General features: G+C 39.7%; 1 protein-coding gene across 1 annotated transcript in view; it reads right to left on the bottom strand.

The window, feature by feature from the left end:
- Nucleotides 1-5,858: 5,858 nt before the first annotated feature.
- Nucleotides 5,859-20,357, bottom strand: part of LOC124605491 (forkhead box protein J3-like) — a 62,405-nt gene continuing 47,906 nt past the window's right edge. Inside the window, exon 6 of the mRNA XM_047137215.1 lies at nucleotides 5,859-6,675. Within this exon, the coding sequence (XP_046993171.1) occupies nucleotides 6,206-6,675 (470 nt within the window). The 3' untranslated portion in view covers nucleotides 5,859-6,205. The remainder of the gene's footprint in view (nucleotides 6,676-20,357) is intronic.

Below are 20,357 nucleotides of genomic sequence, written 5' to 3'. Positions count from 1 at the left end.
ACAGGCCACTCTCTATCTCTCCCCCATCTACACTGATCTTTTCCTGAAAATGTGAAGACAGTCCAAAACTATATTTACTGCAATCTTTCTGTGAGTCTTATCATTCCCTCTTTCACGAGTTTTCCCATTCACCTTTATAGTAATGTTATATTGTAACAGTTCCACTGTGTTGCATTATTACTATAAATTTACATATATGTGCTTTCAAAATAGAAACTATTTATAATTAAAAAAAGAAAATTATTTTTACTACAATACTGTAATTTGGGAACACTTAAATATGTTAAGAGTTAATTTAATTTGTTATCTTTGCAGTGACAAAATGGCAACTTTATGATGTGATCAATCACTGCATTTAGTAAGATTCAGAGAGATCGGAGAAAACCACAGAGAGGGTTTCTAGTGGTAAAACGTACTGGCATTTGCCACAATTATCTTAAGTAGTACACCTCTATTATCAACTGCATGACAAAATCATGGTGGAACCATACAGTTTATTAAAAGTTAAATTCTGTGTCAGAGTATTCCTTGACACACAAGCAACAAAAGTATCAATTATCTCCATGCACATTTCACTGGACAATACATGAGATTCCTGTTGGAAGGGATATTATGAATGTCACTTTCCAGTGCTTGATTTGTGACGGTATGTGCCGGTACACTATACAAGTATCTCTGATGGATGGAAGAAGTCATTAAAATAAGGTTTTAAGGCATTTAAATAAAAATAAAAAAAGACCCCCCTCCCCAGAATCTCACAGTATCGGAACCTCTTTTCTTACAAATCAAACACTGTCATTTTTTATGTTTGTCAAGGAGCTGCAACAGTTGACCTATCCTTAAGAGCATTCTTGCACCTTTTCTTAAAATTTAGCATTCTTATTATGGACACATCCCCCTTCCAAAGCGAAAACATTCATATTATGGTGTCACAAAACTCCATAAAACTGTGCAAATGTTCATACGTATTTGCCTACCTACCGGTAAGTCTCTTAACCATTCCATCTCTCAAGGAAAAAATTTCAAATCAACGAATGCCACTGACTACTTTTGTTTACCAACAACTGATACCTTATTCTACATAAACTGTCAATAAATAAGTAGGGCTTTCATCCTCAATTATTGCAACAGAACAATTTCAATATAAAATGTAACAGGAACCTTAAATATTTGTGTTGTAACTACAAGATAACAAATTATGTCTCACAAAACTGTGAAACAATATTAAAAAACTTTACATATGTGTACTGAACACACTATTAAAATCACAATTGTGTGTTTCAAATTAGTTAGGAAAGACCAAATTTAACATGCCTTTTATTTGATTTAACAGATCTGAAGAAATTCAAACAGGTTGTCATTGCAAAGACTATTGCAACAATAGACTGTAATAAAAAAAATGTTAGGATTTTAAAACAGATAGTCAAACTCAATTACTTACACATCATCACTACTATTAATTAATAGAGGGGGAGGGGCAGGTAAAATAAGAGTGACATATCAACTATGCCTCTCACTTAGAATTAAAATATTTTCTCCAATTTATAAATTTTATCCACCTGCACCACAGAAGGAAATAATGATATTACTTAATACACTTCATATTATTAAGGTAAAAAGTTATAAACTGAAGAAAGGGATGAACTACTACACCATATTGCCATCGTCAACACTACAAGCCAGAAGTACGCACTGATTCGGTGCCTAGTACTGCATGCGGTTTTTCCTGAGTATGGGGATGGTGTCTGCGAGGGTAGTTAGTTGAATGGTAATTTAGTTTACCATGTTAAATGTTTGCACTACAGCTTACTGTACTGGCCTAAAAAGTCATAACTCTACAATGACAAAAACTCATGTGTTTACTTGGTTTAAGTAGACCAGGATGGGGCAGCAGAAGTAGAATTTATTTTGCTTTATACTAAAATATAGGAATGAGTACTGTGCATGCCAGAAAAAATTAAAGCAGTCCTCAACCTGGGAGTTAGTTTCAGTACTGCAGTGCCTTCCTGGACAAGGTTCTATTGGAGGTGGTATGTCCTTGCCATCTTCCTATTGGAAAAACAATCCATCTTGCCATTTATAAGGGAGTTAAATTTAAAGTGGAGTTCAAATGACAGTACTCTCACCATTTTCATAAAAAAAACAATTAAAGAGAAAAGTTCTCTCTCAAATTCACATCAAGAACTACTAGCTAAATGCCAACCTCATAATCCCATGCATAATTTGGCACAGCTGTCAGATGTTACCACAACTGACAAGTGACATAAGAGGACTGGGGTTAAATGGCACCAACTGCTACATACAGTGCTTGTCACCAGCAATAAAATGAAGTCAGAACATAAAACAAGAGCATATCAGTTTCAAAATATACCAATGTCACTAATAAGGGATAAAGTCCCTCTCACCAGAGTTGAATTTAAAATTTCAGGTAGAGAAGTAAACTGTCTGTTTACTTGTACAACAAGATGATACTTGCAAATTGCATGAAAGAGACAAGTTACTTCCCATAGCACATCTACAATAGGCTGAAGAGAGGCAAAACCAAAAAGTCACCATACAGATCCACCTAAATATGATGTTGCTGTTCGAAAGTAGAAAGTAGTAAGCAAAAAGCAGATTTAACACCTCCTGAAGTTTGATAGGGCAATCTTCCAGAAAAACAGAAATTCTGAAGCAGCAGTAAACGCTTAAAACAATACATTTACATTTTGTGAACAATCAACCTCAACTTGAATGATACTTGGTACAAACATATAAAATACTTAACACATTTCACTAGTTGTAAACCTCACAAAGAGCTGAAATTAGAAGTTTTAGCTGTTGCAAATATTGAAGTTTTTGTAACAGTATACCCGCCATCACTAGTGCTCATTACACAAGCAGCAAAAAAAGAACATACAATAACATTCTAGGCAGTCTTCAGTACATTTCAATTAAAAACTACATTGCACTTATTGTAATGGGTGGCAAGATACAAGCAAAGTCACAAATTAATATCACAGTTATGGTTTGTAAATGTTCATGACATTCAGTTGCATTAATAGTGAATCTTAAATGTGTAATAATCTATTTAGCACTATTCCCTCATCTGGAAGTTAGCTATTCAGTTATTCCCTCCTTACGAACTTAGTGATTGGTTCCGCCATACTGCAATGAACCACTAAGCGGCAAGGGCAGATTTTCTGTTGTTTAAAGTTAGCAGGGTGGAGACCAGATGATGTAAGTACTTCAAAAATCCTCAAAATATCCAAAATACTAGAGGGGAGATTTAAATGTCTTCAATATCAACATCTAATACATATTCCAAATTCAACTGCAAACTTTGCACACAAATATATAAAAGCACAGATTTTGCTTCATAATGCAATCAAAAATCTGTGGGCCACTAATAGCTAAACAGAAAGAACACAGGCAAATTTTAACAAGTACAAGAATTATATACAAAACATAAAAAAATTGTATGAGGACAGGCACATAAGTAGCAGAGATGTTTGTATATTTTTGTGGGAGTGCACATGTGAAAAAGAGAGGAGTACGGGAGAGGTGGTACACATTGTTATAAGCACATTAGTTACACTTTCTGCAACAGAAACTGAAATTTGAAAGCTGAATAACAATTTTTGTGTCTATTTATGAGCTTGTCATCCACCCGACACATCTTTTGAACGTACAATAGTGGTTGTCCTCATACCATTTTTTCCCTGTCATCCACATTGTTCATTATCTTATCAACATAAAATACAGTTACGCACAAGACAGTAATAAAATGTGGATAAAATATTAATCTTATGCATATCATCTGGTATCAATCTTAATTATAAATATTAATGGCTATTGTTGGTACTCTATTGTAGTACCCTTTCACTGAGTTTACTGAAACATTCTTAAAGGTTAAAAAAGGAAAGAGATCATAGTGTTCTCACATAATATGAGTGACTATTAAATTATTGGTTTGATCAGACATACATGAATTCTGAGATTCTTCCTCTCTATTTTCTGTCCACCAATGTATGCATGCAGAAGACTTAAAATACTGAAAGGTAAGTACTCCTTCCATCTCCTCCCACAAGTGATTTAATGTATGAAAAATGACTGTACACAGTAATTACAAGCACAGATCTAACTATAAACAAATTAGACTGCAGCTACAAGCAATTATTCCCGTGAAAAACATAAATGACTTCTGTTTTCAATTTAAATTCCTTTTTCTTTACTAGCAGGCATTTGGTAATTGTTATATGTGTGGGAATGAAGTGCAGATGCATAAACAATGAACTTATGAAAATACACACGCATTTAGTGTTGTAGATTTCATAGAACAACAAAAAGACAGCAATTCAGTTTTTACACTTGACTTCTGTTTGTTTAATTAATTTGCCCATACAGCTGCATTCTTTGAAAATTTTCAGACTCACATGCAGTCAATTCAGTACACGTAAACCCCATCCTCGGGCACCGCTCTGTTAGTTGGTTGTCGACTGTGACATTTAAGTACCTCAAGACTGGTACCTCTGAGTCAAAAAAATTCTTCAAGGAACACGGGTGGTCAGGCGAATTGAAAGAACGAAGGAAAGAAGGAAGGTGTGGGTTTAACATCCCATCAGTCACAAGGTCTTTAAAAAGAGCCCAGATTGAGAAAAGATCAGGAAGGAAATTGGTTGTGCCCCATCAAAGCAACCATACCAGCATTCACTTTAAGCAGGTTAGGGAACCACAGGAAACCTAAACTGGATGGCCAGGCAGGTATTCAAACTGCTGCACTTCCGAATACGAGTCCAGCCTTTTAGCACTGGCCTGGGCGCCTTGCCTGATGCAAGCAAACTGAGTAAACAGGAGACATACTAATTTAGTTAGAAGTATGATTTTCATAAACTGCATATCAAAACTGTTGCTAGGTTAGCACTTTTTCAATTTTCTTTGTCCTTTGTGGATGCCCACCACATTCTGCAATGTACACAGCAGATCAGTCTGTCACTAAAGCAAATACACAGCAAATTTTGCAGCAGCACAAAATGTGAATTTAAATAGTAGCTGGTATTTCACAAATTACTACTGCAACTAATGAAGTGATGTATTACTATCAGTTATCAATGCAACTGCTAATCTCTCTTATATGGGGCAAAATGATCTCTTGTGCATCTGTACACATTCAAGTAATGACACGTTATAAAACGTATAATAAATTACTTCATATGGTCACTTTTCATTTTAAACAAATGTGTGTGAAGATGAAGGAGTAGATAGGTGATTAGTCACAGTAGGTGTATGTGTTGGGCTTTGTGTGGTGGTAGGGTTATGGAGGAGAAGGAAGGGAGGCAGAGGGCGAGAAGAAAGAAAGAGAAAGAGAAAGAGAGAGAGAGAGAGAGAGAGAGAGAGAGAGAGAGTGAGAGAAAAAGAGAGAGAGAGAGAGAGAGAGAGAGAGAGAGAGAGAGAGAGAGAGAGAGAGAGAGAGTGAGAGAGTGAGAGAGTGAGAGAGAGAGAGAGAGAGATTTTGAAGTCTAACCTATACTTGTGTAGCTCATCTAGTTTTTTACAACCACAATATCCTCTACATTCATGTATGCAAATAAATCCATCAAATTGACTTTATGCAGAATCTTCTGATGCATTAGATAAGCACTTTTCATTGAAAAATAAAGAAATTAAAAATAGCTGTACAGTTCCTTGACACATGTCTTTGTTTCTCAAAGTACTCCTACAGCTGTAATGTCTATAATGGCACACAACACTGGAGCAGATCGCCTAGGCAGTTATTGTTACAGCAGTAATATACTGAGCAACCATAAAATTTCTTAGAGTTTATTATTCTGTATTTGTTTATTTTTATAAAAAATGTGTACTGCGACAAAGGAAGAACAAGATATGCTCCCCAGTTCCAGAAAACAAAGAAATACCAAGGCATAAAGCTGAAACATACCAAATATTGTACTGATGATAATAATCAGGCATATAATTATTTTTCTCTCATAACAGTTCTAACAATCACAGAGGCACATAAGAGGAAATGAACTGTGGTCAGAGTGCCACAGAACAATATAAGAGAGGAGAAAAATGGCACAAATTATGAGGGGTTTTACATAATTATTTTTGCTCGCACACTGAGACCACAGTCTCGACTGACTATACAGTTACGGAGAGGCTCCACAGAGCCCCACCAAAGATACCAGTCTCCTCCTCCCCGCGAGCTGATAACTGTTAGCCCCCGCTACAGCAAACGGTCCCAATCAAAAGTGTCCGCCACATCTGAGTCCGAGTCCTGCTGCTGTGAATACTGGCACCTGAACATGAGCTGATCTGCCTCTGCACCCTGCTGATGATCCAGATGCTGTTGTTGATTCTCTTGTTGCTGCTGTTGATGGTGTTGGTGGTCCTGCTGCTGCTGCTGCTGGTGCTGCTGCTGTTGTTGTTGCTGTTGCACGTAATCATAGTCGAGGCCTGCAGTTACCTGGGTACCAGTATAGCAGCCACTGGCCTCAAGCGTAGTGGGAGTCGCACCATAACGCACATACAAGTCATTGGAGGCAGAGGGTGGTGCCGATGGTGCTGCAGGATAAGAGCAGGACTCGTCCAGGTACTGGTACTCCGAGAGCAGCCCTGTCAGCACGGCCGACAACTCCGCTGCATCTGCCAGCTCCAGGGCACTCTCACCCTCTGCAAATGCCGAGTTGCTGCTGCCTGTGGGCAAAGAGTCCAGCATCGAGGAACCATTTGCTACTCGTGATTACTTCTGAGAAGTCAGCTTTCACTAATGAAGTCTTCTAAAGTTACTAGCCATGGAAAGAATTCTCTTGAAGTAATGAGCAGGGAGCCAATTGATAAGTCACTCTAAGATGGTGCTACCACTTGGCTAATTAATTAATTAATCAATTTTTTATTTACATGTCAAGTTCTGTAGGACCAAATTGAGAAGCATATCTCCAAGGTCATGGAACGTGTCAATACATAAAATTACAACATAAAAGTAATAACAGATAAAAATAATATGTTTATGAACCCAAAAAAAGTGAAGCCATAAGTTTAAGTAAACGCAAACAACAATGAAACAAGAATCAGCTTAATTTTCCAAGGAACTCCACGAGGAAACTCTTCAGTTTTGATTTGAAAGTGTGTGGATTACTGCTGAGATTTTTTAATTCTAGTGGTAGCTTACTGAAAATGGATGCAGCAGTATACTGCACAGCTTTCTGCACAAGAGTTAAGGAAGTCTGATCCAAATGCATGTCTGATTTCTGATGAGTATTAACTGAGTGAAAGCTGCTTATTCTTGGGAATAAGCTAATATTGTTAATGAGAAATGACAGTAAGGAATATATATATTGAGAGGCCAATGTAAAAATATGCAGATTCCTAAACAGTGATTGACAAGAGGTTCGTGAACTTACACCACAAAAATATCCTTTTAGAATGGGAAGAGTTACCCCAAAATATAATATCATATGACAGAAGTGAATGAAAATAAGCAAAGTAGACTAATTTTTGTGTCGAACGATCACTCACTTCAGATACTGTTTGAATAGTAAAAATGGCAGCATCTAGTCTTTGAACAAGATCCTGAACGAGGGCTTTCCACGACAGTTTACTATCTATCTGAATGCCTACAAATTTGAACTGTTCAGTTTCACTAATCATATGCCCATTCTGTGAAATTAAAAAGTCAGGTTTTGTTGAATTGTGTGTTAGAAATGGTAAAAACTGAGTCCTATGTGATTTAGCATTAGTTTATTTTCTACAAGCCTGAACAGTATTTTATCAGATGTGACAATCATTTTTACAACATTCTTCCAGAGACAAAGAGGAGAAATCTAAAAAAGGTATACAGAATATATCAGGACACTGAATATGTTGTGACTAATGAAAATTCCCCCCCATGAACCATGGACCTTGCTGTTGGTGGGGAGGCTTGCGTGCCTCAGCGATACAGATAGCCATACCGTAGGTGCAACCACAACGGAGGGGTATCTGTTGAGAGGCCAGACAAACGTGTGGTTCCTGAAGAGGGGCAGCAGCCTTTTCAGTAGTTGCAAGGGCAACAGTCTGGATGATTGACTGATCTGGCCTTGTAACAATAACCAAAACGGCCTTGCTGTGCTGGTACTGCGAACGGCTGAAAGCAAGGGGAAACTACAGCCGTAATTTTTCCCGAGGGCATGCAGCTTTACTGTATGATTACATGATGATGGCGTCCTCTTGGGTAAAATATTCCGGAGGTAAAATAGTCCCCCATTCGGATCTCCGGGCGGGGACTACTCAAGAGGATGTCGTTATCAGGAGAAAGAAAACTGGCATTCTACGGATCGGAGCGTGGAATGTCAGATCCCTTAATCGGGCAGGTAGGTTAGAAAATTTAAAAAGGGAAATGGATAGGTTGAAGTTAGATATAGTGGGAATTAGTGAAGTTCGGTGGCAGGAGGAACAAGACTTCTGGTCAGGTGACTACAGGGTTATAAACACAAAATCAAATAGGGGTAATGCAGGAGTAGGTTTAATAATGAATAGGAAAATAGGAATGCGGGTAAGCTACTACAAACAGCATAGTGAACGCATTATTGTGGCCAAGATAGATACGAAGCCCACACCTACTACAGTAGTACAAGTTTACATGCCAACTAGCTCTGCAGATGACGAAGAAATTGAAGAAATGTATGATGAAATAAAAGAAATTATTCAGATTGTGAAGGGAGACGAAAATTTAATAGTCATGGGTGACTGGAATTCGAGTGTAGGAAAAGGGAGAGAAGGAAACGTAGTAGGTGAATATGGATTGGGGGACAGAAATGAAAGAGGAAGCTGCCTGGTAGAATTTTGCACAGAGCACAACATAATCATAACTAACACTTGGTTTAAGAATCATGAAAGAAGGTTGTATACATGGAAGAACCCTGGAGATACTAAATGGTATCAGATAGATTATATAATGGTAAGACAGAGATTTAGGAACCAGGTTTTAAATTGTAAGACATTTCCAGGGGCAGATGTGGACTCTGACCACAATCTATTGGTTATGACCTGTAGATTAAAACTGAAGAAACTGCAAAAAGGTGGGAATTTAAGGAGATGGGAATTGGATAAACTAAAAGAACCAGAGGTTGTACAGAGATTCAGGGAGAGCATAAGGGAGCAATTGACAGGAATTGGGGAAATAAATAAAGTAGAAGAAGAATGGGTAGCTTTGAGGGATGAAGTAGTGAAGGCAGCAGAGGATCAAGTAGGTAAAAAGACGAGGGCTAGTAGAAATCCTTGGGTAACAGAAGAAATACTGAATTTAATTGATGAAAGGAGAAAATATAAAAATGCAGTAAGTGAAACAGGCAAAAAGGAATACAAACGTCTCAAAAATGATATCGACAGGAAGTGCAAAATGGCTAAGCAGGGATGGCTAGAGGACAAATGTAAGGATGTAGAGGCCTATCTCACTAGGGGTAAGATAGATACCGCCTACAGGAAAATTAAAGAGACCTTTGGAGATAAGAGAACGACTTGTGTGAATATCAAGAGCTCAGATGGAAAACCAGTTCTAAGCAAAGAAGGGAAAGCAGAAAGGTGGAAGGAGTATATAGAGGGTCTATACAAGGGCGATGTACTTGAGGACAATATTATGGAAATGGAAGAGGATGTAGATGAAGTTGAAATGGGAGATACGATACTGCGTGAAGAGTTTGACAGAGCACTGAAAGACCTGAGTCGAAACAAGGCCCCCGGAGTAGACAATATTCCATTGGAACTACTGACGGCCGTGGGAGAGCCAGTCCTGACAAAACTCTACCATCTGGTGAGCAAGATGTATGAAACAGGCGAAATACCCTCAGACTTCAAGAAGAATATAATAATTCCAATCCCAAAGAAAGCAGGTGTTGACAGATGTGAAAATTACCGAACTATCAGCTTAATAAGTCACAGCTGCAAAATACTAACACGAATTCTTTACAGACGAATGGAAAAAGTAGTAGAAGCCAACCTCGGAGAAGATCAGTTTGGATTCCGTAGAAACACTGGAACACGTGAGGCAATACTGACCTTACGACTTATCTTAGAAGAAAGATTAAGGAAAGGCAAACCTACGTTTCTAGCATTTGTAGACTTAGAGAAAGCTTTTGACAATGTTGACTGGAATACTCTCTTTCAAATTCTGAAGGTGGCAGGGGTAAAATACAGGGAGCGAAAGGCTATTTACAATTTGTACAGAAACCAGATGGCAGTTATAAGAGTGGAGGGGCATGGAAGGGAAGCAGTGGTTGGGAAGGGAGTAAGACAGGGTTGTAGCCTGTCCCCGATGTTGTTCAATCTGTATATTGAGCAAGCAGTAAAGGAAACAAAAGAAAAATTCGGAGTGGGTATTAAAATTCATGGAGAAGAAATAAAAACTTTGAGGTTCACCGATGACATTGTAATTCTGTCAGAGACAGCAAAGGACTTGGAAGAGCAGTTGAATGGAATGGACAGTGTCTTGAAAGGAGGGTATAAGATGAACATCAACAAAAGCAAAACAAGGATAATGGAATGTAGTCTAATTAAGTCGGGTGATGCTGAGGGAATTAGATTAGGAAATGAGGCACTTAAAGTAGTAAAGGAGTTTTGCTATTTGGGGAGCAAAATAACTGATGATGGTCGAAGTAGAGAGGATATAAAATGTAGGCTGGCAATGGCGAGGAAAGCGTTTCTGAAGAAGAGAAATTTGTTAACATCCAGTATTGATTTAAGTGTCAGGAAGTCATTTCTGAAAGTATTCGTATGGAGTGTAGCCATGTATGGAAGTGAAACATGGACGATAAATAGTTTGGACAAGAAGAGAATAGAAGCTTTCGAAATGTGGTGCTACAGAAGAATGCTGAAGATTAGATGGGTAGATCACATAACTAATGAGGAAGTATTGAATAGGATTGGGGAGAAGAGAAGTTTGTGGCACAACTTGACCAGAAGAAGGGATCGGTTGGTAGGACATGTTCTGAGGCATCAAGGGATCACCAATTTAGTATTGGAGGGCAGCGTGGAGGGTAAAAATCGTAGGGGGAGACCAAGAGATGAATACACTAAGCAGATTCAGAAGGATGTAGGTTGCAGTAAGTACTGGGAGATGAAAAAGCTTGCACAGGATAGAGTAGCATGGAGAGCTGCATCAAACCAGTCTCAGGACTGAAGACCACAACAACAACAACAACAATGAAAATTCGTGTTAAACTGGGACTCAAGTGCAGGTTTCCGGCTTTTCAAGAACAGTCACCCTTACAATTAGGCTATACGAGCACACATTTGAGGCTGACTGATGTTTCCAAAGGTTTTCTCCCAGAGCATATGTGGGGTGTACGATGCATAACTTTTGCCAAAAGAGTGTAATAGTTTCTTCTCTAAGACTTTTCTACTAATTATTTTTGTGAACTGGTGTCTTCTGATCCTTCTGCCTGAGCCAGAGCAGAATGGGAAGCAGGAATCCAAGTCTGTACTGCCAGTGGTGCTGTTATGCTCTCCACTTAACATCTCAAATGATTCAATCACAAGAGCTTTCCCTGTAGTGTCCCTGGGAGATTACTCATTATCTCTGATCCTGATCACCAACTGTGACATATGTCTTCTGCTCGAGTCGCCTTCAGTGAGATTGGACTCATCCTAAATCCTGACACCTTCAATTCTTATGTATTCACTGACCATCCACAATTTACTTCAAATTGACTTAAGTTCTTAACACTTCCTCCTGCTATGTAGGGCCCTTGTATACCAATAACAATAAACAATTTTTGAGCCAAATTTGGATCCTTATACACCTATCATGACATCTCTTTCCTCATTCGGTCATTCTGTACTTATTGTTAGAAGTACGATCCTGTAACCTTTTAGCCTATTTGTGACTGCTAAAAGTCTTGACCAACAGTATATTCATGTGGAATGAGCAAAATGTAGCTTTGTCAGTAAAATTCTTCAAAGTATGTGATCACATTGTCAGATCACATTGTCAATGTGTAAAATTCTTCAACATTTTGGCCACTGTTGCAAATGGCCTTCCTGAGGGTGTTTTTGCAAATTGCTGAATGAGAAAAACTTAAGTTCTTATGAAAATGTTTCACTGTACAAAATTAAACTAAATGAAATTTTCTACAAAAAAGGTTACATTCATTTATTTCTATAGGACTAATAATTTCCGCATTATCAGGATTCAAAAATCGCAGATTGTTAAAAGCGTATTGTTCTGAAAAATTATAAAATTAACACTTCTTTAATTAAGTGGGTTAAAAGCAAATTTTAAATCTGTCAACCACATCTATGAGCAGTAGAGCCATATTCAGGGATAAATTGTGTTGCAGGAGTGCAACAAGGTGCAGGGGGTCAGTGTGGGTTTGAAGTGCAAGGGAATGTAGGTCATTGGATTGTGTTCATGCACTTCCCTCCTTCGTAGGTCTGCAGACTGTAGGTCAAGCAGGACATTCCCCACTCTATCAACTCCACTACATCACAATAAGCAACTACAGAGTGTTTCACAAAATTATACCGACCCTCCAGAGCACACCTCAGCAATCACTGGCGATGTAGTGCACAGGCGTGCCGAGGACTATTTATTTTGCACAAAATGCGTTAACACTACACTGACTGCAGGTACAAGTTACTGATAACACTGACACAGAATCTATGTACAAGGTGTGAGAGAAAAGTAATGGGACGGACAACACTGCAAGCGATCTGGCAACGCTGTGTTGTTCTGCTTGCATAGACCACTGCATTCATCCCTGCCAGGCGCTCGGACCGAGTTTCAGCTCTGTACAGCAATCATTTGATTTTTGAAAGCACCGTCACAGAAGTTGTGTGTTATCAAATTGGAACAGCGGAATTTAGAACAAAGTTATGCCATCAAGTTTTGTGTTAAACTTGAGGAGTCTGCAAGTGTGGCATCTGAAAAGTTGAAACAGGCCTATGGGGAACATTTCCTATCAAAGGTAGAAATTTTTCACTGTCACAAATCTTTTTGGAAGGCCAAGAACATGCTGAAGATGAACCTCACTCAGAGAGACCTTCGACCTCAAAAACTGACAAAAACATCGAACGTGTGCTTGATCTTGCAAGGTCATAACCGACGTTTAACAATAAGGACCGTGGATGACCTGTTATACTTAAATATTTTCATAGTACTCTCAAATTTTGTCTGAAGTTTAGCACACAAAAAAGGTTTGTGCCATAATGGTGCTGAAAAACCTCACAACTGAACAGAAGGGCAATCAAAGAAATGTGTGCGTTGATCTTCTTGAGAGGATTGCCGATGACCACAAATACGATCACAGGTGATGAATACAAGATCTTTTAGTACAATCCTGAGACAAAGCAGCGAAGTGAGGAGTGGCACACTGAGACACATCCTCAACCGAAAAAAGGTAGAATGAGCAAATTGAAGATCGAAATGGTGCCAATTTGCTTTCTCGGCAGTAGGAGTATCATGCACATAGAATTTGTTCCTGCAGGGCAAACTATCAACCAAGGGTCTTACAAAGATGTGCTCAAAAGGTTCAGGCAAAGGGTGAATCGAGAGAGACGAGAACATTCAAAATAATGTGACCGACATGTTAAAGGACTCACCAGTTTAAGCCTTTCCAGCACTGCTGCAAGACTGGGAACAACAACTCCACCAGTTTATAGATGTTAAAGGGGACAATATTGTAGTTTGAAAAAAATAAAAACTTTGGTACACAAAAAAATCACATACCTCATCTGTATTTGCCTACTGTTCTACCCCCCACCCCCCACCATGAGCACTGCTTGCTTTTCCATTTTACAGATACGTTATACCTCCCCAACATTTCCTGTTCAGTTCTCTTATTGTGAGTACACAAAATAACTCCACAGAGATCATTTTTATATAGTGGAGTTATTTTCAGTTTATTAAGTGATAACTTATTTGCAGTTGTTAAGTGAGCTACTGTGTTAAAATGCTTAACAGCTGTAAGTGTTAACTGTCAACCACACTATCTTTCTCCAAATGTAACATACTATCAATATGTCTTAGACAATGTCAATTTCACTGGTTTTGCACTCACTGTCTGGAATACCTTTCACAGCATGCGGGGTATCAATTGCATCACCCCTGCCTAATGCCTCCCAATAGCTGAAGAGGGCCAGAGCATTACACTGTTGCCCTCTACAACAGCAATAGGTCACCTAAGTGTTATAGGACTTTAGATATTTTAACATAAGTCAAGTAATGCATTACAGCAGGCTACTGTTCTACACTCGAAATTGATCAGTCCCATTCCATCAGACACATTCACGCTGAAACCTCATCACTGAGTGCCATTACACCCCCCACCTCAACTGCCTCAGACATGTTCACACCTACCTCGGAAGATATACTATGGATCTGCCAGGAATTTTTATACTATGGATGTTTGGGAACTGTCTCCACTTGGTGCAGTGCCAGCAATTCCTGAATGGAAGAGATTTATGAAGTCTAACAGAAAAACAATTAATGGCAAAAGAAGTGCAGTAACTTTTTGGTCATTCATTATTCACCACCACAATTACACAGTTTTACAATGTGCTGTCAACATGAAACAGCAACAGAGTGCCACATTTACCAATCCAATGCCTTTCCCACCAACACTACATAAATTATTGACATCACATGTACAAATTACAGACAAAGGAATGTATTTTGCTTAATAACTCCTAACAAATGCAAATAAATATTCACTTAATAAACTGAAAATAGCTCCACTATGCAAATATGAGCTCAGTGAAGTTATTTTGTCTAAAAAAAAAAAAAAGGACATGAAATGCTGAGGAGGTACAGTCTGTAAACTGGAAAGTACTCATGGTGGGAGAAGTTGTCTTTCCCAGAAGGTATTGTTCTTCTGGGAAAGACAACTTATCCCATGATGAGTACTTTCCAGTACAGGATGACTAAAAATCAATTTCTCATCTAGCAGTCAGAAGAGAATGCAGAGATTTACATGGAGTCCACCCATATGCATTACTTGCATTAGTGTTATTACTAACTCATATCTGCATTCCACGTAGTGCTAATATATTCTGCATAAAATAAACGTTAAATAGGTATGCATATGCAATGCATCCCTAGTAATTCATAACGCATGCCATGGAGGGCCCGTATGACTTTGTGAAACACCCCATAGTTGCTTCTTGTGACACAGTGGGGTAGGCAGAGTGGAGAACTGCCTGCTCCATCTTCACCTTGCAGACCTACGAATGAGGGAAGCACACGGGCACAATCCAGCGAACAACCTTCCATTGTGCTTCTGTCCCACACCATCTTCCCCCTCCACCCTGTTACACCCCTGGAACACAATTTGTCTTAATATGGCTCTACTGCACTTAGATGTGCTACACACATCTAATATTAGTTCTTAAACCGCTTCCTTTAAAGATAAACATTAATTTTATAATGTTAGAACAACATTTTTAATAATCTGTGATTTTTCCATCCCCTGAAAGTAGAAACTATTAGTCCTAGAGAAAAAATGAATACGTCATTTTCTGTAGAAAATTTCATTAATTTAATTATGTAATGCAAAACTTTTCATTTAGTTTAATTTTGTACTGGGAAAAGCTTTTGTTAGAAGCCGCGGCTTTCGAGTTAGCTGAGAATAATATAACAAAGTGACCTATAAACCCACCCCCACCCAAACACACACAGTCCAAGTCAGGATTTTTTAGTTGTGTTGTTCATGACACTCCTTCCCAGCACTGTCCAATGATTTGCGACCATGTGATTTTTCCTCCCTAATCGACTTTTTTTGGTCTTTGCTGACTGGGTTAGCAGGTTGAGACCAAAAAGGGTTAAGGTTAGACCCAGGGGAAAGGCACATTTAACAAAAGTACTTTAAATGTTCAAGGAAGTATTGATAGTAAGTGTGTTGTGAATTAGGTAAGTATGGAAGCATTAGAGCAACTATGGGGGCAAACTGCAGCTCTTCTGTTGGAGAAGCAACCTCTGAGGAAAAATTTGAATCAGGCAGCTGCAGAAATATCAGTGTTTCATGGGAATAAAAGATGCAAATACAGCTACTATTTCAACTTCACAATATCAAGTTGTTTCACCACCTGTGGTAATGTCAGTTAAGTTGGAGGTAGAGTTTCATTGAGCAAGTTTATTCAGTCTTTTCCAGAATGGTTGAATAAAATGTGCACAAATCCCTAAAGAATATCAGATGTGTGCAGCATTTCATATGTGCACACAGTTGAGCAAGTTCAAATTGTATTGATGAAGAGACTTCCAAACAAAAAAAGGTTCAGTTTCAATCATGATAAGTAATCTACTTTGAGGAAAGACCATGCCACGGATTTTGACGTATTTATAGATAGAATCCAAATTCAAGAAAGAAGAATAGCAATCAGTCACAAAAAATTTGAATTTTATTGCAGATCGATTTCAACTACAGAACAGTCATCATCGGTGCATAAAATACCTAGTATGATCACAGTGACATAAAGTTCAAGCACATGTAGACCATAATTTACAGAAATACATGCAGCACCCATTACAGTGAAACCGAAGTGGCCGAAGTCTAATACAAAGTTGAATCTGTTTCTGTTGCAATTTTGTATTAGGCCTCAACCACTTTGGTTCCACTAGCTGTATATTTGAGGGAAACATTCCATGTGGGAAAAATACATCTAAAAACAAAGATGATGTTACTTACCAAACGAAAGCGCTGGCAGGTCGATAGACACACAAACAAACACAAACATACACACAAAATTCAAGCTTTCGCAACCAACGGTTGCTTCATCAGGAAAGAGGAAAGGAGAGGGAAAGACGAAAGGATGTGGGTTTTAAGGGAGAGGGTAAGGAGTCACTCCAATCCCGGGAGCAGAAAGACTTACCTTAGGGGAAAAAAGGACAGGTATACACTCGCACACACACCCATATCCATACACAGACACAAGCAGACATTTGTAAAGGCAAAGAGTTTGGGCAGAGATGTCAGTCGAGGTGGAAGTACAGAGGCAAAGATGTTGAAAGACAGGTGAGGTATGAGCGGCGGCAACTTGAAATTAGCGGAGGTTGAGGCCTGGCGGATAACGAGAAGAGAGGATATACTGAAGGGCAAGTTCCCATCTCCGGAGTTCTGACAGATTGGTGTTAGTGGGAAGTATCCAGATAACCCGGACGGTGTAACACTGTGCCAAGATGTGCTGGCCGTGCACCAAGGCATGTTTAGCCACAGGGTAATCCTCATTACCAACAAACACTGTCTGCCTGTGTCCATTCATGCGAATGGACAGTTTGTTGCTGGTCATTCCCACACAGAAAGCTTCACAGTGTAGGCAGGTCAGTTGGTAAATCACGTGGGTGCTTTCACACGTGGCTCTGCCTTTGATTGTGTACACCTTCCGGGTTACAGGACTGGAGTAGGTGGTGGTGGGAGGGTGCATGGGACAGGTTTTACACCGGGGGCGGTTACAAGGGTAGGAGCCAGAGGGTAGGGAAGATGGTTTGGGGATTTCATAGGGATGAACTAAGAGGTTACGAAGGTTAGGTGGACGGCGGAAAGACACTCTTGGTGGAGTGGGGAGGATTTCATGAAGGATGGATCTCATTTCAGGGCAGGATTTGAGGAAGTCGTATCTCTGCTGGAGAGCCACATTCAGAGTCTGATCCAGTCCCGGAAAGTATCCTGTCACAAGTGGGGCACTTTTGTGGTTCTTCTGTGGGAGGTTCTGGGTTTGAGGGGATGAGGAAGTGGCTCTGGTTATTGCAACAAACTGTCCATTCGCATGAATGGACACAGGCAGACAGTGTTTGCTGGTAATGAGGATCACCCTGTGGCTAAAAATGCCTTGGTGCACGGCCAGCACATCTTGGCACAGTGTTACACCGTCCGGGTTATCTGGATACTTCCCACTAACACCAATCTGTCAGAACTCCAGAGATGGGAACTTGCCCTTCAGTATATCCTCTCTTCTCGTTATCCGCCAGGCCTCAACCTCCGCTAATTTCAAGTTGCCGCCGCTCATACCTCACCTGTCTTTCAACATCTTTGCCTCTGTACTTCCACCTCGACTGACATCTCTGCCCAAACTCTTTGCCTTTACAAATGTCTGCTTGTGTCTGTGTATGGATATGGGTGTGTGTGCGAGTGTATACCTGTCCTTTTTTCCCCCTAAGGTAAGTCTTTCCGCTCCCGGGATTGGAATGACTCCTTACCCTCTCCCTTAAAACCCACATCCTTTCGTCTTTCCCTCTCCTTCCCTCTTTCCTGATGAAGCAATTGTTGGCTGCGAAAGCTTGAATTCTGTGTGTATGTTTGTGTTTGTTTGTGAGTCTATCGACCCGCCAGTGCTTTCGTTTGGTAAGTCACATCATCTTTGTTTTTAGATATATTTTTCCCACGTGGAATGTTTCCCTCTATTATATGAGGGTTGGAACTTTAATAGTGGCAACTATTTATTTACAGCTTGTACAAAATAGCTATGTGTTTCTAAGTTTTACTGACCTTCAAAGCAGTCTCCAGCATTGTGTATAACCTGTTGCCAGCAATATGGAAGTTGTAGTATACTCATAGCAGTGCCAGTTGTGTTCACAATTCAAGTGGCGCAGTCTATTGTGTGACGAATTTGTAGCAGTTCTGAAGTGAATGACGTGAAGTGTTTCCTTCAGTTTAGAAATCAAGTTGAACTCATGAGGACTTAAGTCAGGGGAGTGCAGTAAGTAGTGTAGCACTTAGCAGCCCCATCAGTCAAACAAATCAGTAACAGTTTGGACTGTACGTGCTTGAGCAGTCCTGCAAAATGATGGTCAGGTCCTGCAGAAAGTGTCATCACTTCTGTCTCTATGCTGTTCATTTTTGGAACACAACCTACGACCAGCTTAGAGACAGAAGTGATGACACTTTCTGCAGAAGCTGACCATCATTTTGCACAGGACAATGCTGAAGCACGTACAGTCCAAGCTGTTACTGATTTTTTTTGACTGATGGGGCTGCGAAGTGCTATACGACTTACTGCACTCCCCTGACTTAAGCCCTCTTGAGTTCAATTCGATTTCTAAACTGTAGGAAATGCTTCACAGCATTCACTTCAGAACTGCTACAAATTCGTCAGGTAATAGACCGCACCGCTCGAACTGTCAATACAGCTGGCATTGTTAAGAGTATCCTACGACTTCCACATTGCTGGCAACGGGGTATACACAATGCTGGTGACTACTTTCATGGTCAGTAAAACTTTGAAACACGTATCTATTTTGTACAAGCTGTAAATAAATAGCTGCCACTATTAAATTCCAACCCTCGTATTTCTGTATTTAAATTGTGGTCCACATGTGCCTGAACTTTATGTCAATGTGACCACACTAGATATTTTATCCCTTGACGATGACTATTCTACAGCTGAAACTGATCTGCAATAAAATTCAGTTAGGTCACGACTGATCGCTGTTCTTCCTCCCTGAAACTTTGACGGTCACTGCGCAAAGGGATCTCATGTACTCTGACATAAATAAAATCTAAGTTGTTTCTTGCCACAGCTTTTGACAGAATACTGAGAACAGAACAATACACATTCTACTTCACCAGGAGGTGGCTAACAATATTGACATTTAGGGAATTGGTCCTAGAACAAGTGGTGAGATCAGTTCATGGTGCTAAGTGCCTTACATCAAACATTAGACTGAGGGAAGAGGGAAACTAGGTAGTGACAACTGTGAGCCACACATCTGACAAGTGCCATGTAACTGAAGCCGGGTGTGGCCATTGCTATAGACCAGTACACCACGCATACTAGTGCTAGGAACCATATTACATGCACTGCAGGAAATGAGCCATACAAAACAGCCATGCCCTAAGCCTCAATAAGAGCAGACAGAAATTCAGCAAGGGGTAGAAGCAGAAATTGGGGAAATGCAACATAGCTGCCTCGCAGAGCTCCCATTAAACACCATTACACCAGTGAGAAGCATGGGATTAGAAACAACTGTTTAGGATGTGAGACAATATACAATTTATGCTCGTGGGAGCTTAATCTGAAAACTGGGAAAGCAGTATTTGCGGCTGCAGCCCGACTAGTGGCTCAGGAAACCTGTTTCTTTTTTTTTTTTTTTTTACTCCTGGGGAGTGATTTCCTGGAACGCATTCACATCTTGGTCTAGTTTCAATAGTTTACAGTTATTTGGCAGCAACAGTACTGACAGGCATGTGAGAAGGCTGAAAAAGGATTGGTCCAATCACTCTCAAAAGACTGACCCACTTTAAGGTATAAGTCAAGTGTTCCCAAGCTATATGCAGTGGAATGAGATGAGTTTTGTGGGTGCAGGTCAAATCTAGCGTCAATAATTTTGGCAGACCAGATGTCACCATACCTGAGGAGAACAGATTTAGCAAGTGTACAAGAGTGCCAATAAAATAAGTTGTGAAATAGGGAGC

The sequence above is a fragment of the Schistocerca americana genome, chromosome 3, assembly GCF_021461395.2.
Source record: "Schistocerca americana isolate TAMUIC-IGC-003095 chromosome 3, iqSchAmer2.1, whole genome shotgun sequence".
In the NCBI taxonomy this organism is placed as follows: Eukaryota; Metazoa; Arthropoda; class Insecta; order Orthoptera; family Acrididae; genus Schistocerca; species Schistocerca americana.
This window is presented reverse-complemented; position numbering and strand designations above follow the sequence as displayed.